Below are 17,785 nucleotides of genomic sequence, written 5' to 3'. Positions count from 1 at the left end.
AGAGGGAATGGCTTCAAGCTCCAACAGGGGAGGTTTAGACTGAACATTAGGAAGGAATTTTTCACCGAAAGAGTGGTCGGGCATTGGAACAGGCTGCCCAGGGAGGGGGGGGAGTCCCCATCCCTGGCTGTGTTTAAGGGCCGTTTAGATGCAGTGCTGAGGGACATGGTGTAGGGGAGGACTTTGTAGAGTAGGGGAGATGGTTGGACTCGATGATCCCAAGGATCTCTTCCAACCTGAATGATTCTATGGTGAATAGTTTTGGTGTGACTGGTGTGCAGCTCCTGAGTGGAGGGGAGCGCAGCAGAATTCTGACACACCTTTCCAAAGTCTGTTTTGACTCAGTTCAGGCTTTTGAGATGGGCAGCATCTCAAAAGATGGCACTTAATGTTACCATAGCTCTGCAAATGCCATCATTTTATTGGAGATGAGTCTGTAATAACGTGCAGGTTTTGGGGTCCCAGAATTGTTACACAATGTACAGTAATGTATGATAATGGCACAGGTTCCTGTCTAAATCTTTACACAGTCACTGCAATAAACAGCATGATTTATGAAGCAACTAAATGGTACAGTCTTACTGGAGGAAGCATATAAAGACTCCATTTCACACGATAGTGGATGTTTTTCCACAATATTGGATTACTGATGGATGCAGAGGAATTTACTGTGATTAATTACAAAGGTGTGTGTAGCTCCTTGCCCCAAAATTTCGAAAGCATCTGTCTGCTGTATGTCAGATTGCGTTCTGTTTGGAGGGGTCATTCTGTCAGTGTCTAAGATGGAAAGTCCTGCTGAGATGTAGAAAAGACGTAGGCTTGTGCCTTAAACTCTTGCTTATTTTGTAGCGGGTGCTCCCTCTCCTGCTCAAATCCATTCTGGGGGTGGTTCTGTGTGTCTGCAGTGTGGAACACAGCACAGCCCATTTCTAGAAAGTTCCACATTATTGGTTTGATCTGTGGGTGGTGTCGTCCCAGGTGTCTCTCCTCTTACAGTGCCCTCATTCCACCTGGATTCCTAGGCACAGGTAGGGCTTAAACAAGAGCTGCAGATAAAAGATATGAAGAAATTGAATGGATCCTCTGCTTCCTCCTGATTCCTGTCTTTTGAGATAAATAGTTTGAAGATGAGCAGTGTTGTTCTTGAGTGTTTCTTTAAGAGCCGTTCTTACAAACTACATATATTGTATTTTTCTCTACTTCCATTTTAGGTACTGAAGCATTAAGAAGCTTCTTTCGTACTACAGCAGCGGGGAAAAAAAAGTGTGTTTCTGTGTATATTGGCTCTAATCCTTAGTAACTGTAAATGGCTACATTGGTTGAAAAATGCTTTCTGTCCAGGAATGTGCTCCGAATAATCTTCTGAAATCCGGTGCTGACAGACACTGCTATGTAAGGGGGCCTTGTGACCCAGTCAAGTCTGGGACAAAAGTTGACAGTCATTTGAGATGCAAGGTTGTTTAAAAGTGTGTTTTTATCTATTGAAAATCACCAGTCCCACACCTGCCTGTAGCTGTCAACATGGGGACGTAGGCCTGAACCCGGCACTGCAGACTGTTTATCACGTTACCATCTAAATACTTTTTATTTCTCAGCTGTTTTTAGGCTATTTTAAAAATGCTTCTGCTTTTGGTTTGGTTTTCCACTGCAAAACAACAGCTGAAAACTCCTCAGACACCATTATCGTTGGGATTTGAGTTTGACAACTCCACTTAATCGAGTCATCTGCTCCAAAGAGTAAGTTCCCCTGGAAAAGAGCAGTGAAGAAGTGCTCGGGGCAAACCTAATTCACCACAATCTGTCCTCCTGCTGGAAAACCCATGGTCCCTTCCCCACAAAGTCTCTGGGAAAAGCAAATAAGAGCAAGGCAATTTGTTGTAATTTTGGAAGTGTTTGGTTTTCTTTTTCTCACCCTGTGTGCATCTTATGTTTCTGTCTGTCATCTCTGCGAGCTGTGAAATCCTTCTCTGGTTTACACTGGCAGCTTGGGCCAGATTGTGGAGCAGTGTTTCAGTTGGGAGTGAGAAGGTTCCCCCCTTTTTGTCACAATTTAATTCTAAACATATTGTTAATCCATGGAAGATAGGTCAGAGGTCTGTATGTTAAGCACATAAACATTTTTATGAACTGAGAAAGTTACACTGAGTGTACACAAATAGAACAACTGAAAAGAATCCTAATTTGGGGACTCAAAATGGTTTGCTTTTACATCTTTCACTGGGCCAGAACTCGAGGTTTTGTGTTGGGTGACCTGGACAAGAGGTTGCAGTGAATCAGGGCAGAGCAGATCTGGGATGTTGGATTTTTTGGGGGGGTCTCCCCTCACTGTGCACAGCCCCCTTGGAGAGAGTGCCTGGAGGGGGGCAGAGGAACTTAATATTTGTTATGGGTCCATTGTGACTGCTTTAGGTCAAATCTGAAGCTGAAGTGCTTTGATTATGAAAGAGTTGGAGGCAGCCAGTACAATAATATATCTTCCAAAGGTGTATTTTTGTGGGGTTTTTTATAAACAGGGTAAACACCCTCCCCTGGGGGTGTGCTGGTTGTGTTCCTTAGTCCCTCCCCAGCCACAATGGTGATATTGCCATTTCTGTTGTCCCAGCCACAATGGTGATATTGCCATTTCTGCTGTACTAGAAAACAGGGTTAATCCATGGAAGATAGGTCAGAGGTCCCTATGTTAAGCACATAAACATTTTTATGAACTGAGAAAGTTACACTGAGTGTACACAAGTAGAACGACAGAAAAGAATCCTAATTTGGGGACTCAAAATGGTTTGCTTTTACATCTTTCACTGGGCCAGAACTCGAGGTTTTGTGTTGGGTGACCTGGACAAGAGGTTGCAGTGAATCAGGGCAGAGCAGATCTGGGATGTTGGATTTGTTGTGGGGGACTCCCCTCACTGTGCACAGCCCCCTCGGAGAGAGTGTCTAGAGGAACTTAATATTTGTTATGGGTCCATTGTGACTGCTTTAGGTCAAATCTGAAGCTGAAGTGCTTTGATTATGAAAGAGTTGGAGGCAGCCAGTACAATAATATATCTTCCAAAGGTGTATTTTTGTGGGGTTTTTTATAAACAGGGTAAACACCCTCCCCTGGGGGTGTGCTGGTTGTGTTCCTTAGTCCCTCCCCAGCCACAATGGTGATATTGCCATTTCTGTTGTGCTAGAAATGATGTGTGGGGAGGTCCATGGGGCAATACAGCACTACCCCAAAAATGTCAGCATTCAGTGTCACTGAAACTTCCCGTGGCCATGCAGCACACACTCAGCTGTTAAGAACAAGATGACGAGAATGAACAGGGAAAACAGGATTAGTGTCTTCTGTGGGGAGTTACAGAACTGCACCCTTTTGAGAAAATTCTGTCTGAACAGCACAGAGAGGGCTGCACCCAAGGCTGAAGCAGAGGTGGATGCAGAAAGACTTATTCAAAAACCAAGGTGTAGCAGAGATGGATGCAGAAAGACTTACTCAAAACCAAGGTGTAGATGCATTTTCTCTTCTGTGGAGGAGCCAGAGGTGGCAGTAGGAGCTCTGCCCCTGATGTGCTGTGTCTCACCACTGAGATTTCCCTTTTTGGATGGACTTGAGCTCGATGTGAGCCTTGTTCCAGGGCTCTGAGCCAGCCCCTGTGGTCCAGCAGAGCAGCAGTTTGGTGCGTCAGGCCAGGTGAGTGGATGGTGAGGCCAAGGAGCAACAAAAATGTAAACTTGGATGCCTTTGGCAGGAAAAATTCTGCTCCAGACCTCAGCATGCGAGGCGTGCAGCGGCTAAGCTGGTATTAAGTGGCTGTAGAATGCATGCTGTGTGTTTTGGGGCAAGGGAGGGATAGCAGCAAGTTCATTTAACGCTGCAATTAATAGGAGGCAGCAGCATATCACTGGTGCAGTTGCTGGAGAGGAATGTGAGTAGGCATTGTGTTGGTATTTTTAAAGTAAATCTTGCCCGAGGAGCAGGCTAACAATGCTGTGTTCTGGTGTGGCCGGAAGTGAGCAGTTGCAGTGATAAAAGTTGATTAATGTTACTCATCTCGTGGAGTCCTCCAGGAGCTGCTAAACTTCAAGGTGGTACTATAGATGTCTGGCTGTAATTTAATACCTGTGAAATAAAGGGAGAGCATAATAAAGACTGCATTGAATAGGGATCCGTTACTTTTTCTAACTTTGGAGAGAAGCAGAGTGGGATCTGATCTGGTTGTGCTATTTCCTATAATAAATTTAAAAAAAAAATAATAATTGATTTGTGTTGGCTCTTCAAATTTCAAAAAATTTTCTTCTGTATATAAAAAGCAGTAGGAGGAAGAAGCAATGCTGCCCTTTGGCTCTGGGACTCCCTGTATCTCTGGAGGGAGGCAGTGTTTATTAGGGTTCTGTGACTTGGTTTGGACACCATGACAATTCCTTGAATCGTGTTTTCTGGCAAAAAAATGACGTGAGCAATGAAAAAACCTTCCAAGTTCTGTTGCAGCGTCCAGTCCATAGTGTTGCCAGGTGGAAGACACATTTGGGATGCTGCTGCCTTGGGGTCCTGTCTCACCATTGAATGGTACCAGGGAAGAAAAATGTGCATTGAGAACAAACATGCAAAAAAAGCAGAGCAGAAACTTCCTCCCAAGCCTGGGGTTCGGTCTGCACCCGGCGCAGGAGGATGAGGAGATGGTATTCAGAGCTGAAGTTTTACATATATAATGAATTGGAACTAATTTTGTGCAGTAGCTCCTGGGAAAGGTAGCTTTATGACTGTGCTGCTTTATTGCGAAAATAGTTTTACCTGCGTCTCTTCTAGAAATCTCTTGGTGCAATAAAATGTAGGAAAACACCAGGAAAAAAAAATAAAAATTTTACTCTGGAAACATTCCTCGCTCCAGCTATAAATGCAAAGGTTCACATGACATTCTGATTAATGCCCATATGTCTGGGGTGGCTGCCGTTGCTAAGGGAGAGTAAGTATTTGTTTTTAATTGAATAATCTGCAGATGGCAACGCAGAGCTTCCAGAATGCGGGCTGTGACCTTGGAGAGCTGTGGAGAGGCTTGTTTTGCAGCTGACGGCCTTTCCCCACAGTTTTCATGTTTTATGGATGCACGAGCCTCCAGAAATACCGCAAATGGGATGCTTAATGCCTCGCTTTGCATAGCGGATTTTGGCTCTTTTCTCATTCTTTCAGTGATCGTGTCATGTTGCCTTCTCCTGGGTGGCTGAGGAGGGAAAAGCAAGATGCAAATGAACTTATCAAAGCTGAGCGTGTCTAAAAGTTGAAAAAGAGAGCTAAATTTTCATGCTTAACCTTGTCCCAAGAGATACCATGGTCTCAGGCTGCTGTAACCTCTCATCCATTCCTAAATGCAGGAAACTTTTAATCTCTCTTCCAGATTCTGTGATGAAACTGTGTTTTTTTCCAACTGTGTACGATCCATCGGCGGTTATGTCACTAGACTCATGCCAATATCAGTTACTTTAATGGTGATGAAGAGCTTTTCCCCATGTTTCTGTGCTTGTGGTGTTCATTTGGAATATGCAGCCTTGTGAACTGAAGGCAGTTGGGAGAGAATTCCTCACAGTTACTTCTCAGGGCTTTGTGTTTGAGCTACATGGAATAGCTGCAGAGTTTAATTAGCCACAGAAGGTGTATTGATCTACTCTGTGGTGTTGAATTAAGTTTATGGGTTTCTATTTACTTAATTTTTTTTTTGTCTATAAAAAATAAACAATTTCCTTGTCTCTTTCTCTTTGCCAGCTGCGGATAACTGTGTGGTCCTTGTGTACGAAGTCTGTGTCTTACATCAAGTATCCCAAAGCTTGTCAGCAGGGTGAGCATCACAAATCTAACGCAGGAAGGTTTGTTTTTTTTAATATGACAGAAAGGGAAGACTGAATTTGGTGTGTAATGATAAAACACGTGTTTCAGAGCAGGCTCTGCACCCTCCCTGCTGAGGGGTTCACTCCCCGTGGGGATACGTGTCCCGGGTGACCCCTGAGTAGTCACATTCTCCACGAATGAAGGATTTCCTCTGATCCATGTGCCTGCTCTTCAGATGTGCATCGTTCTGTTGTGTTTGCCTCCCAAGGCTCCTTTGAGACATTCAGTTGAGCTGGATGCATTGGTGATGAAAAACACTAATTCAAAGTGGCTTCTGTCATCTTTTACACACAAAAAAATGAGAGGGAAGCCCGTGGCAGGGCTGTCCAGCCACTCAGCTGTGGTTAGCAGTTTCCAGCCTGGGGCTTGTGTATAGTTAATAGCCCATACAGGAGAAAGACAGTTATGTATTGCCTGTGAAATGAGAGTGGCTGGGGACCCGTGCCAGAATTTGGGGAGTTGCAGTGCCTGCATAACTGCTCCCTTTAGCCAGACTGAACGAACTGGTGGTTTGAAATCTGGGGGTTGTATGTAACGACTGTCTGTCAGTAATCAAACCTGGCTTTCCATAGCATGCTGAAGTTCTGCAATAGCCAGGGAGCTGCATCCTTATATTTGGAGTTTAAGAATTGCCAACACAAGCAAATTAGTAAAACCATGCATCGCTTTGATTAGTGTGATCTGCTGTGAAGATATTTTTCCTTCTCTTTTTCCTTCTCCTTTGAATTGGGAATAACTGCTTTTCATTGAAGAATGGTCAGCTATTCTGTCTTGTTTTCTCTCTTTTTTAATTGCCCTCCTTTTGTCAGCAGGGATAGCCTTCACTAGGGATGGCCGCTACATGGCCGTGGCAGAAAGACGGGACTGCAAGGACTTTGTCAGCATCTTCGTGTGCAGTGACTGGCAGCTCTTGAGGGTAAGATGTGTCCTTGCCTCCCACCACTCTGGGCAGATGAAAGCTCATCTTCCAGCTGCTCTGGGCTCCCTCACTGGTTCTAGACTGGCCAGTATTTTTCCTCTCCAGCACTGGCTCCTTCACTGGCCTCTGGGTGCACTTCCCTAGGGGTGTCCTCTTCAGGAGGCCAATATGTACTAGATGTGCATGAAGAGTTTCTGACAGAATGCAACAGTCCACCTTTAATTTTGTGCATGGATTTATTTCACTGAATTTTAGAGTTGGAAGGGACCATAGAGATCATCTAGTCCAACTCCCCTGCTGAAGCAGGATTGCCTAGAGCTTGTCAGAGCATGTTACTCAGGAGCATCCAGGCGGGTCTTGAAAATCTCCAGAGAAGGGGACTCCACACCCTCCCTGGGCAGCCTGTTCCAGGGCTCTGCCACCCTCACCGTGAAGAAGTTTCTCCTCATATTTGAGTGGAACCTCTTATGTTCCAACTTGTGCCCGTTGCCCCTCGTCCTCTCACTGGGAACCACTGAAAAGAGTCTGGCTCCCTCCTCCTTCAACCCTCCCTTGAGATACTTGTAGGCATTGATAAGGTCTCCCCTCAGCCTTCTCTTCTCCAGACTAAAGAGTCCCAGCTCTCTCAGTCTCTCCTCATAAGGGAGATGCTCCAATCCTTGAATCATCTTTGTATTTACAATAATCTATGCTGCATCAATAATAAAGTTATCGCTTTGAATGTATAATATAAGTTGTCCTATTGTCCAATGAGACCAGCCTGGAAAGGATGCACGCTAGCACATCTTAGAGGAGTAGATACATGTGAGAAATTAAAACCTGCTAAGAACTGATCCATAGATAGTGTCACCCCTGGTTCAGGAATTCTGAGTCTCAGCAGAAGCTGAGCAAAATTTGGGAAATACCACTCAATACTTGTTGTGTTCCCAGGCTCTTCCCTCATCATCCTGTAATGATCCAGCCTTTCTGAGGCAAGGAATCAGGCTAGCTAAATTTCTTGCCTCATTCAGTGTAACTGCTTTTATTTTCTTATGAAATACCGCTCATTTTAAGGTAGAGCAACTTTTTTGCTTTTTCTGTAATGGGAAACCAAAGGAACAGTGAATGCAGGACACTATTACAAAAGAAAATATTTCTGTTTCTGCACCAGTGTGCCAAAGGCTCTTTGTTTGTGGTAGCACTTAAAAGAATAAAACTGAGGCCTGTGTTAGGTCAGATGCAACAGCATTTGTTAAATACTTCAAATGGTCTTTTTTTTTTTTTTTTTTCTCTTTTGGGGCAGCATTTTGACACAGAAACACAAGATCTGTTTGGGATTGACTGGGCTCCCAATGGCTGCGTGCTGGCCGTGTGGGATACGTGTCTGGAGGTAGGAGGAAGCAGCAGATTATTTTTCTGAACTCAAACCATTCTAAATATTTTACTTTTATTGGTAATGGGTGTCCTTACAAGCATATGTCAAACATTTGTGATGATGTAAATTTAAAGACAAATACCAAACAGCCCTGAGCATGTGGCTTGATGGCTTCAGGTGCTGAAGGAGCACGAGCTTTTCCATCAAGGCATATGAAATATGGAACGATACAATATGGTTAGTCTTTAGAATTAATCTATTTATGTTTCAGTATAAAATATTGCTGTACTCCCTCGATGGCAGGCTGCTATCCACATACCGGGCTTACGAATGGTCACTAGGCATAAAATCCATCACCTGGAGTCCCAGCAGTCAATTTTTGGCAATTGGCAGCTATGATGAAAAGGTGAGAAATAGAAAAAAGATCTTTATTAGATAAAAGAGAGAAAATAAACCTCTCTCTTCTATCTACAAGGCATTTGTAGAACTTTGCCATAGGAGTTCTGTCTTGCTAATGCTTTCTTGCACTAGGTGCGTATCTTGAACCATGTAACTTGGAAGAAGATCACAGAGTTTGAGCATCCAGCAACCGTTTCTAATAAAAGGACTGTAAGTATGGATCCAGAACCCTTTGAATCAGTGCTTTGATGCTGCTATTTGTATCTAAAAGGTGCCACTAAATTCCTTTCATTTGGGAGACCTTGCTTTTTCCCCTCCTATATGTACATAGGGCTTGGGAAATTGCATGAAAAATTGGGAACGTAAGAAAAATGGAGGAATCCTTTCAAGTTGGATGGAATATGTACCTGTGATCCTTGTTTCTTTGTAGATTGTGTATAAAGAAGTGGAGAAATCCCCATCTGTTGAAACAGAGAGACTTTCTTTCCCTCCAACAAGAGCATTGGCTAGTTCTCTCTTCAGCACGCAAAGTAAATGTAAGCCACAATTTAGTAAAATGGGACACTTGAGTTTGCCATGTGAAGTCTTTCCATCAATAACCTTATAGGTGCACTCTGCCTATGCACTATGGGCCCTCTGGGTGCTCTGCTCAAGGCTCCTGAGCAAACTGAAGAGCTCCAAGGGCATTAACACCCCCCTGGAGGGGATTTTCTCTGCGGGGTGGCTGGGAGGCAGGTTAAAGATACTGTAGAAAATGACCCGTAATGACTTGGGTGTAGAAACAGCAGCCGAGTCTCAGTCCTGGAGGTGCCTGCAAAAGTTGTCTTAACATTCTGTGGATGCTTTTTCTGGTTTCTTCAATCCATGCAATGTTATTTCATGACTTAGTTTAACCGTTGCAGATAATTCCAGTAGTTCATCCGATTCTAGCAATTAAGAGTCTTATCATAGTGTGTGGCAGTTCCAATAATTAAAAAGGAAAAAAATAATCAGAAGGTGTTACAGTCTTGCTGTCTGTTATAAGAAAGTAATTAATCCTGTAGGTATGAGGTCAAGTAAAAAAGCAGAGCATGAAAAAGGCCATTTGGTTTTGTCTTGAGAAGCTGCAGTTATAGCAGTGCTTTAAACCTCCAGCCAACGGGCTGTGAAATATTAAAGAGATGGCAGACAATGTATGATTCATTTCTATTATTTTTTTACTGTCTTGTTGTTTGTGGGACTGCAAATCACCTTGGGGTTTGCGTTGGTGTTTTAAATACTAGTTAAAAGGTAGTGGAAAACGTGATCTTTCCTTTTTTTCATAATTTAATCTCCAGCCTTTCCTTTTTTGTAGAAGGGCAAGAATAGTAAGCTGTTTGTGTGAGAATGCAGTATCTTAAAACAATTGAAGTTTTTGATTGGAACATATTGGAGAAGAGTAAAATGCAGTCGTATTACTTCAGGGATGAGGGGGGTTTTAACAGCTGGAATTTAAATCTTTTGTCCATTCAGGTTTGCTTACTGAAGTGCTTTCATTCAAATTCCAGATGACATTGCCCAGGTGCCAGTTTCTTTGCAGTACGTCAAACCCGTGGCTGACAGGGCAAATCCCAAAATGGGCATTGGGATGTTGGCGTTCAGTCCAGATAACTGTTTCCTGGCAACCAAGAACGGTGAGTCCCTCCTGCTCTGTGTTACAGGGGAAAGCAGCTCCTTCTGCAGTGTTTCATGCACTCCTCCTGTGTGTTTTCCTCAGAAACGAGGACAGGAGCTGGTTATTTTGCACTATGGGGGGAGTCAGGATCCTGTTAGAAATTAGCTCTCCTTTGTACGAATGTGTCACTGTGGAGAAAATCCAGCCTGTGTCTTCTAGTGTATGGGTAGTAGTGGGAGCTGCTAGAACCACTTATTGGTGCCTTAACTTGGGTTTTGCTCTGTATTTAATGAAAACAATACACTTTTTATATTTTTTCCAATGTATGTGAGCTCCGTGTATTAGGAAGTGAAATATACAAATCCTTCCTGCTCCAATCACAGCAAGTGTCTCTTGAAAGGCAGAATCCTTAATTTTTCACGACCTGTATTAGTGGGCTTTTGATTTCTTCAAATGGTGAAAGTCATGGGATTCACGTTTAATCTTGAACATGAATTCAAGATTATGGCTGGTGATGTCTGGATGCAAGAGGCTTCAGAGGCAAAAGCCATCAGCCGTAGCGTGCAAGTGAATAATTTGATGAAGGGCTGGAAGAAGCCCTTCAGAAGCCTGGAGAAGAGGAGGCTGAGGGGAGACCTTCTTGCTCTCTCCAACTCCCTGAAAGGAGGGTGTAGAGAGGTGGGGGTCGGTCTCTTCTCCCAAGTCACAGGCGACAGGACGAGAGGAAATGGCCTCAAGTTGCACCAGGGGAGGTTCAGGCTGGATATTAGGAAAAAATTTTTCACTGAAAGGGTTCTCAGCCCTTGGAATGGGCTGCCCAGGGAGGTGGTTGAGGCCCCATCCCTGGAGGTGTTCAAAAGAGGGGTTGATGTAGTGCTGGGAGGTATGGTTTAGTGATGATGCTCCTTGTTTGTTGTGTGGGTGTCTATTTTTGTCAAAGTTAGGTTGATGGTTGGACAAGATGATCTTTAAGGTCCCTTCCAACCTAGAAGATTCTGTGAAAAGAAACTGTCACTTTTATCCTTATTGCAGGTGCTGCTGGGCAACACTAGTGGGGTTAGACCCAGGGTGCACCACGATGGTCTGTGGTGTTAGACTTCAATTAATTGCCCATTCCTTTAAAATACCGCGTGTGATCTTTTTACCCTTTGGGTATTGACACGATTCCCATCTTTTTGCACAGATAACATTCCTAATGCTGTCTGGATCTGGGACGTTCAGAAGCTGAAGCTGTCTGTGGTCTTGGAGCAGCTCTGTGGGATCCAGTGCTTCCAGTGGGACCCCCGGCAGCCCCGACTTGCCGTGTGTACCGGGAACAGCAAAGTCTACCTGTGGTCCCCCACCGGCTGCGTGGCGGTGCAGGTCCCCGGGGAGGGTGAGGCTGCTGCAGTGGCTTCTGCATTACAAAATCTTTTTCCATGTATAATTCATAGAATCATAGAATCATCATAGAATTGCCCAGGCCGGAAGGGACCTCCAAAGGCCATCTAGTCCGACCCCCCCGCAGTCAGCAGGGACACCCCCAACTAGACCAGGTTGCCCAGGGCCTCATCGAGCCTCTCCTTGAATATCTCCAGGGATGGGGCCTCAACCACCTCCCTGGGCAACCTGTTCCAGTGCTCCACCACCCTCACAGTGAAGAACCCTCTCCTCATCTCCAGTCTAAATCTGTTCCCCTCCAGCTTGAAGCCATTGCCCCTCGTCCTGTCACTGCAGGCCTTTCTAAACATGTTCTCCCCAGCCTTCCTGTAGCCCCCCTCAGGCACTGGAAGGCTGCTATTAGGTCTCCCCAGAGCCTCCTCTTCTCCAGGCTGAACAACCCCAGCTCCCTCAGCCTGTCCTCGTAGCAGAGGTGCTCCATCCCCCTGATCATCCTTGTGGCCCTCCTCTGGACCCTCTCCATCAGGTCCATGTCCTTCTTATATTGAGGGCTCCAGACCTGCACACAATACTCCAGGTGAGGTCTCACCAGAGCAGAGTAAAGTAGTAGAATCACCTCTCTGGACCAGCCTGAGCATTATGGAAACGGCTCCAATGCGTTCTCAGAGCTTTTTAATTACAGGTATTTAAATACTTAAGCTCGTAATGAGACATAGCAGACATGATAAAATATTATCAAGGACGGAGCACAAGGGCTAACAATGATTTAATTTGCTTTGATCGTCCAGTATGTTGAATTCTTTCTTGAGATTTATAGTCATATCAGTTTATTTACATAGAAACTGTAGTTGTGCAGGATGCCAAGTGTTGAAATAGTCTCTGAAACATCTGGAATGTTTTTGGGTATTCTGAAAACGACTGAACTACAACAGAAAACACCAGTGAGGGGAAAATGTGCGTGGTAAATGTGATGTGGAAAGATAAACCCTAGGTGAACCTCTGCTTCTCCCTGACAGACTCTGCTCTGTTTCCACAGGAGACTTCCCAATCGTGTCTCTCTCCTGGAGTTCCAGCGGAGACTCCCTGGTGCTGCTGAGTAAGGACAACTTTTGTGTGTGTTACTTAGAAAAAGAAGAGGTAAAATAATAATCCGCATAAGACATGCTCACGAGTCTGAAGAAAAATAAGGGAAGGGGTCAAACCCTGTTACCTGATCTGAAGCTTTTATATTTATGAGTTATTTATTTGAAGGAGTGTCCCCAAACTCCAGTGTGTAAAGTTCTGTGGTTGCGTTTGATTGAAGTGACTGTTTAGAGGCAACTAAAGTGTAGAGAATGAAGCCTGGATTTCAAGGAAACTTTAGTATTGATGTAGTTCAGCTTCCTCTTGAACTCTGTCAACTATGAAACCTTCTTTTCTAAAACTGTAGCTGCGTGTAAATAATGTATAGCTATTATTTAAATTTTATAATTTCCAATAAATATTTTGATAGTTACAAACTTGGTATGACTCTAAACCTGCACATCTCTGCTCTGAAGTCTGTTTCTGTATTATCAGGTGTGATTATGGAGCTATTTATCCTGGCACAACCTGGGGAGCAGACTCTGCTTTCTTTAGAGGAAGGGACCCCAGTCTTTAGGAATTTATTGGATGGGGGTTTTTTGCCGCTTGATTTCCCAGCCATGGTCTGAACAAAGAAAAAAATTGAGTTGAAATTTAACTTTACTGTGAGATTATTGAGAATTCAATAGCTCTCTTAGGAAATGCATTGGGAGGGAGGAGCAGCTCGTGCATTCCATCACGATTTCAGCCTTGCATGGGTTTTGTGAACTGCTAAAGCTCCAAACCCACTGCTGCAGCACAGGGGTTACGCAGCATTTTAGTTGTGCAAATAAATGCTCTGATAAAATGATCTCTAGAGAAGGTCACACACAATGGAACAGCTTGTCAGCGTGGCCTCAGGAGCAATCCCAGCTGTAGCCTCTCTTGTGCTGCTCTGAATTTCATTTCTGGACATTGGAACGAGGTTAAGAACAAGAAAGTATAAATCAGGGGTGACGTACACTGCTTAAAGTCTTATCTGTCTCCAGTAAAAAGTCCTGGGCTGCTGCTGCCCCTAATTAGAGCAGATTTAAGAAAAACTGCTAGCAATATAAATCTGATCAAAATAGAGCTGCTTTTCAGTTTTATAAATAATAGCTTTGAAGGCAAACGTGTTTGTGAGGCTTTAGGCAATATCCTCTCAAAAGAGCCTTTATTCTCTGGCTGCAGCACAGAAACACACATCAGAAACTAGGAAGTTAGTTCTCAGAGGGAGGTATTTTTACAAAAAGCTCATAAAACGCATACTCAGCCATAGACTTCAGTTTACAAAGCACTAGTTTGGGTTCAGGGTTTCCCTGCAGACCCCACAGAACAGCGTTAATTAATGAAACCTGCTGCCTCTTCTGCTAAAGAACGACAGATGTGGCTTTCACAATTCTTAACAGGCATTAATCAAAATGCTGAGGGTACTGTCATTGTGAACAGCAGCACCACGGATCAGTCCCAAGCACAGCATGTGATTTGACACCATACACAGGGACACAACTAACGTGGCACGGACGTGCTGCTGCAGAGTGTTGGTAGCAGATACCGGTCACGCTTCGTTAACGGGGAAGAACAAGTTAGAAATGGCAAATACCACTGCTCCCTAGCCCTGGAAGAACTGAAAATTAGATACAGAATGCAAGAACCTGGTGTCTGCTTCGGATTGACCTGACCTGAGCAGAACAACCAAGGCATCCCATCAACTGTCAGATCTAGAGCCACCCCTTGGCCTTCTCCTCACCCTTGGGTATCCAGGATTCTGCCCCATTCCCTGTCACCCCCCAGGAGACCAGCATCAAACCGCTTTCTCTTGAAAAGATTAAACAACGACAAACTTTAGAACCCAATTTTGCCTCTGGTCATGGAGTAGCCAAGCTTGGCCTCGTTGTTGATGAAGGACATGAGTCCCAGGTAGGTCTCGATGAGAAGAGGCCGCTCCAGCACCAGCACACCGTTGGCCCGTCCTGCCACCGGACACTCCTTGTGGGCTTTCTTCACAGCCTGGACCAGCTGAGTTTTAAAGTTTTCCAACTGAAAGAAAAAAAAAAAAAAAAATATCAGCTTGATGTTTTCCCATTGTTTTAAAAATTGTCAGGATTAATGGTGGAGCTGTCTGTGGATCTCACGTGCCATGGGAAGCTTTCCATTCTGATGTTTGACCTCAATGGTACAGATCATTTCATCCCAGGACACTATTTCTATGTAAGTTAAACACACGGGCTTGATGAGTCCAGACTTACCAGTGATTAATATTGTTCATTTCTGACTATCTCCTGCCCTTATCACCAATATCTTGAACTTAAATTACCAGAGTGTTCTGTTTTTAAGGAAACCTTCAGAGGAAGAAGGAGGAAGAAAAGGAAGAGGCGAAGAAGAAGAAAAACTTGAGAGCCGCCCAAGGGAAGGTTTACAATTCACAATTAAACTATTTGTTTAATTAGCTGGCAGTCCTAGATGAAAGGTCAGGCATCGGCCTGTCGGGTAAGAGTGGGAATAGCACCAATTTCCATTTTCTTTTGGGTTTTACAGGACTCTCCACCTGTGGAAGTGTCAGCTTCCTTCTCCAAACCATTTAGGGGTAGGTGGCAGAAACGGAGCCGTGCTGCCCCACACGTCGGGGTTTGGGGAAGGGGGAAATGCAGCACCCAGCTGGGAGTTCTGGCTCTGATTTAACTGCTCTGTCTTCTCCAAATAACCTCAGAGGTCCCCAGCTGGTGGGATGAAGGAGGTGTCACGAGCAGGAGTTGGTGACATCCTTACCAGGCAGAGGGACGCGTTCTTCTCGTTGGCGTCTGCCATGGGGTGCTCGGTGAAGGTGACGTAGGGGATGTTGGTGGACCAGGGGTTCCATCTGTTGATGAAGGAGGCCCGGCTCTGCTTGTCCCACTGGATCCGAATGCCGGTGCCTTCTCTCCTGGTGTGGGGGACAGCAGAGTTAGGAGGGGGGAGGCTTCCGAGGCCTCCAGGTGAGTTCAGTTAGAAATGTACAGTCTGAAACGACCTGCTTACAACGGGGAGCTGAAATGTTTGATAGTAAGTGGTAGTAGAAGAATTCAGCCCCTGGAATATGCAAAGGGACGTTCTTTTAAGCTGAGAATAAAAAGATTAAGCTCATTAGACATCAGGGACACAACCCCTGAACTGTGTTCCCTGTGACAGCCTGTGTTTATGTATCACCTGATGTTTTCATGGGGCTTTACAACCTTTCTAGCTGCTGCACTACCCACTGGTGATGGGCTTCTGCTCCCAGATCTACTCATCTTACCTGCAAAAATTACTGAGGGATATGGTGTAGGGGAGGACTTTGTAGAGTAGGGTAGATGGTTGGACTCGATGATCCCAAGGGTCTCTTCCAACCTCAATGATTCTATGATTCTAAATCCTTCAGCAACTGGCTTTTAAGGTAACTGCTAATTGTTCCAGCAGAACAGCAGCTGCTCTGGGCTGGTCTGATGAGGCTTCTCCTAATTGTTCACAAAGTCACAGGGGCAAAAGGAAGAACCCTCACACTTGGCTCAGTGACAAAGGGTGCCAGCTCCAGCTATTTCTGACACCAATACAAGAGTCAGGAGAGCATCACAGTATTACCCTGTCGACTTACTTGTTGAGGGATTTAGGTGGGAACTCAAACTCCCCTATGGAGATGGTGTCCACGGCGCTGAGGGAGATCCTGGTGACGTGCTGGCACTGCAGGCTGATGAAGTTGTACTTGCAGACCAGGAGGGACCAGTCTGTGATGAGAACCAGACGCTCCTTCTCGTTGTTCCAGTGATCGATCCTGGGAAGAGACCACCATTGAGCTCAGCAGGTTTGGTTGGTGGCCAGAAACACCCAACACCTTGGTGGATGGAGGAGAACTAATCCCAAGTCTTTGTAATGTCTTAATATTTTCTATTTTGGCCTTTGCTTTCAATCAGCAAGGCTGGGAAGAGGCTGAATGTCCCGACATAGGAAAATGCCAAGAAAATCAGAGTAAGTCTGAAGATCTTGAGAGCTCTAGTGCTATCTCCTGTTATTTGAGACCCAGTGCCACTCCATGGGGTAGAAGGGTCTCCAACAGCTCTTCCAGTAAGTGTTTAATCCCGTGCTGTGAGCCTGGTCCCACATTTGCTAAATTATTAATTGCATTTGTGCGTGTTCAGGGGAGAGAAATGGTTTTCTTTAACCGTGTGCCCTGACACAGTATGTTCCTCTGTAAGAGCAGTCAGTACATTCAGAAACTGATTCATTTCTTCCAATTTCATGAATAAAAGCTCTTGCCTTTCCCTGAGTGTTTTGCCAGACCAGCTGGACACCTGCAGCCTGAGAGCAGGTGTATTTTCATTCAGGGTAAGGAGCTGAGCTTTTAAGGTAGCACCTTTGAGATCTGCTACAGCATATTTTTTTGGTGTAACTGATTTAATTGCCTTTCCTTACGAAAATTTAAAGTTGTGTGTTGTTCCAACAGGAAGGCTGATGAGACCAAAGCCACCCTCACCCTTGAAGGTAAGTGCTGAGAGTGGGACAGGGCAATGGGCTGCAGTTTTTCCCCCACCATGAACCTTTTTCTGCCCATTTCACTTGCCCCCCCCACCTTCTGCTGGCCCCAGGGAGTGGATCTGGCCAAACCTTGCTCTGAAGGAGGAGGAAAATCGCCTCCTGACCCTTGGTTGGACACGTGGTGTGATGGGAGCTGACAATTTGCACGTTGAGGAATTACAGGGCTAATGGTCTGTAACTCGGTGACGGAGGAGTTAATTAAGAGCCACGTTAGTGGGTTTTAGGGTGAATTCTGTACGGATCTGGCTTTTGTAAGGAGACAAATCACGAGTTAACGTTACACGGAAATAAGGATAGGACACAGCCCACCCCCGGCCACGTCAGAGCTGCTCTCCATTGGGCCAACCCCAATATTTACTATATTTTTATGCAAACACACAGTTAGGGTGAATTCTGTACGGATCTGGCTTTTGTAAGGAGACAAATCACGAGTTAACGTTACACGGAAATAAGGATAGGACACAGCCCACCCCCGGCCACGTCAGAGCTGCTCTCCATTGGGCCAACCCCAACTCAGCCAGCAGCCAGACGCTCCGCACCTCCCCGTCCTCCCCGGGCATCACCACGGCGCGGATCTCACTCACCGCCTGCTCGATGCTGCCGGGCTGGAGG

The 17,785-nt window shown here is 45.1% G+C and overlaps 2 protein-coding genes across 3 annotated transcripts in view; one reads left to right on the top strand and one right to left on the bottom strand.

Annotated features, from left to right (window-relative positions):
* Nucleotides 1–13,044, top strand: part of WRAP73 (WD repeat containing, antisense to TP73) — a 37,154-nt gene extending 24,110 nt beyond the window's left edge. Inside the window, exons 5-12 of one of the 2 annotated variants that reach the window (XM_014952435.1) lie at nt 6,673–6,776; nt 8,062–8,148; nt 8,405–8,539; nt 8,665–8,742; nt 8,963–9,068; nt 10,059–10,184; nt 11,349–11,540; nt 12,582–13,044. In XM_014952435.1, the coding sequence (XP_014807921.1) occupies nt 6,673–6,776; nt 8,062–8,148; nt 8,405–8,539; nt 8,665–8,742; nt 8,963–9,068; nt 10,059–10,184; nt 11,349–11,540; nt 12,582–12,691 (938 nt within the window). In that variant the 3' untranslated portion in view covers nt 12,692–13,044. Of the gene's footprint in view, nt 1–6,669; nt 6,777–8,061; nt 8,149–8,404; nt 8,540–8,664; nt 8,743–8,962; nt 9,069–10,058; nt 10,185–11,348; nt 11,541–12,581 lie in introns of both variants that reach the window. The other variant, XM_014952434.1, reaches the window with a different exon arrangement.
* A 715-nt stretch (nt 13,045–13,759) lies between these two features.
* The window catches only part of TPRG1L (tumor protein p63 regulated 1-like), a 5,586-nt gene continuing 1,560 nt past the window's right edge, over nt 13,760–17,785 (bottom strand). The window contains exons 2-5 of the mRNA XM_014952418.1: nt 17,687–17,778; nt 16,236–16,412; nt 15,395–15,548; nt 13,760–14,665 (exon numbers count right to left, since the gene is read on the bottom strand). Of these exons, the coding sequence (XP_014807904.1) occupies nt 14,471–14,665; nt 15,395–15,548; nt 16,236–16,412; nt 17,687–17,778 (618 nt within the window). The 3' untranslated portion in view covers nt 13,760–14,470. The remainder of the gene's footprint in view (nt 14,666–15,394; nt 15,549–16,235; nt 16,413–17,686; nt 17,779–17,785) is intronic.

This window comes from Calidris pugnax, unplaced genomic scaffold, assembly GCF_001431845.1.
Source record: "Calidris pugnax isolate Ruff unplaced genomic scaffold, ASM143184v1 scaffold217, whole genome shotgun sequence".
NCBI classification, from domain to species: domain Eukaryota; kingdom Metazoa; phylum Chordata; class Aves; order Charadriiformes; family Scolopacidae; genus Calidris; species Calidris pugnax.
This window is presented reverse-complemented; position numbering and strand designations above follow the sequence as displayed.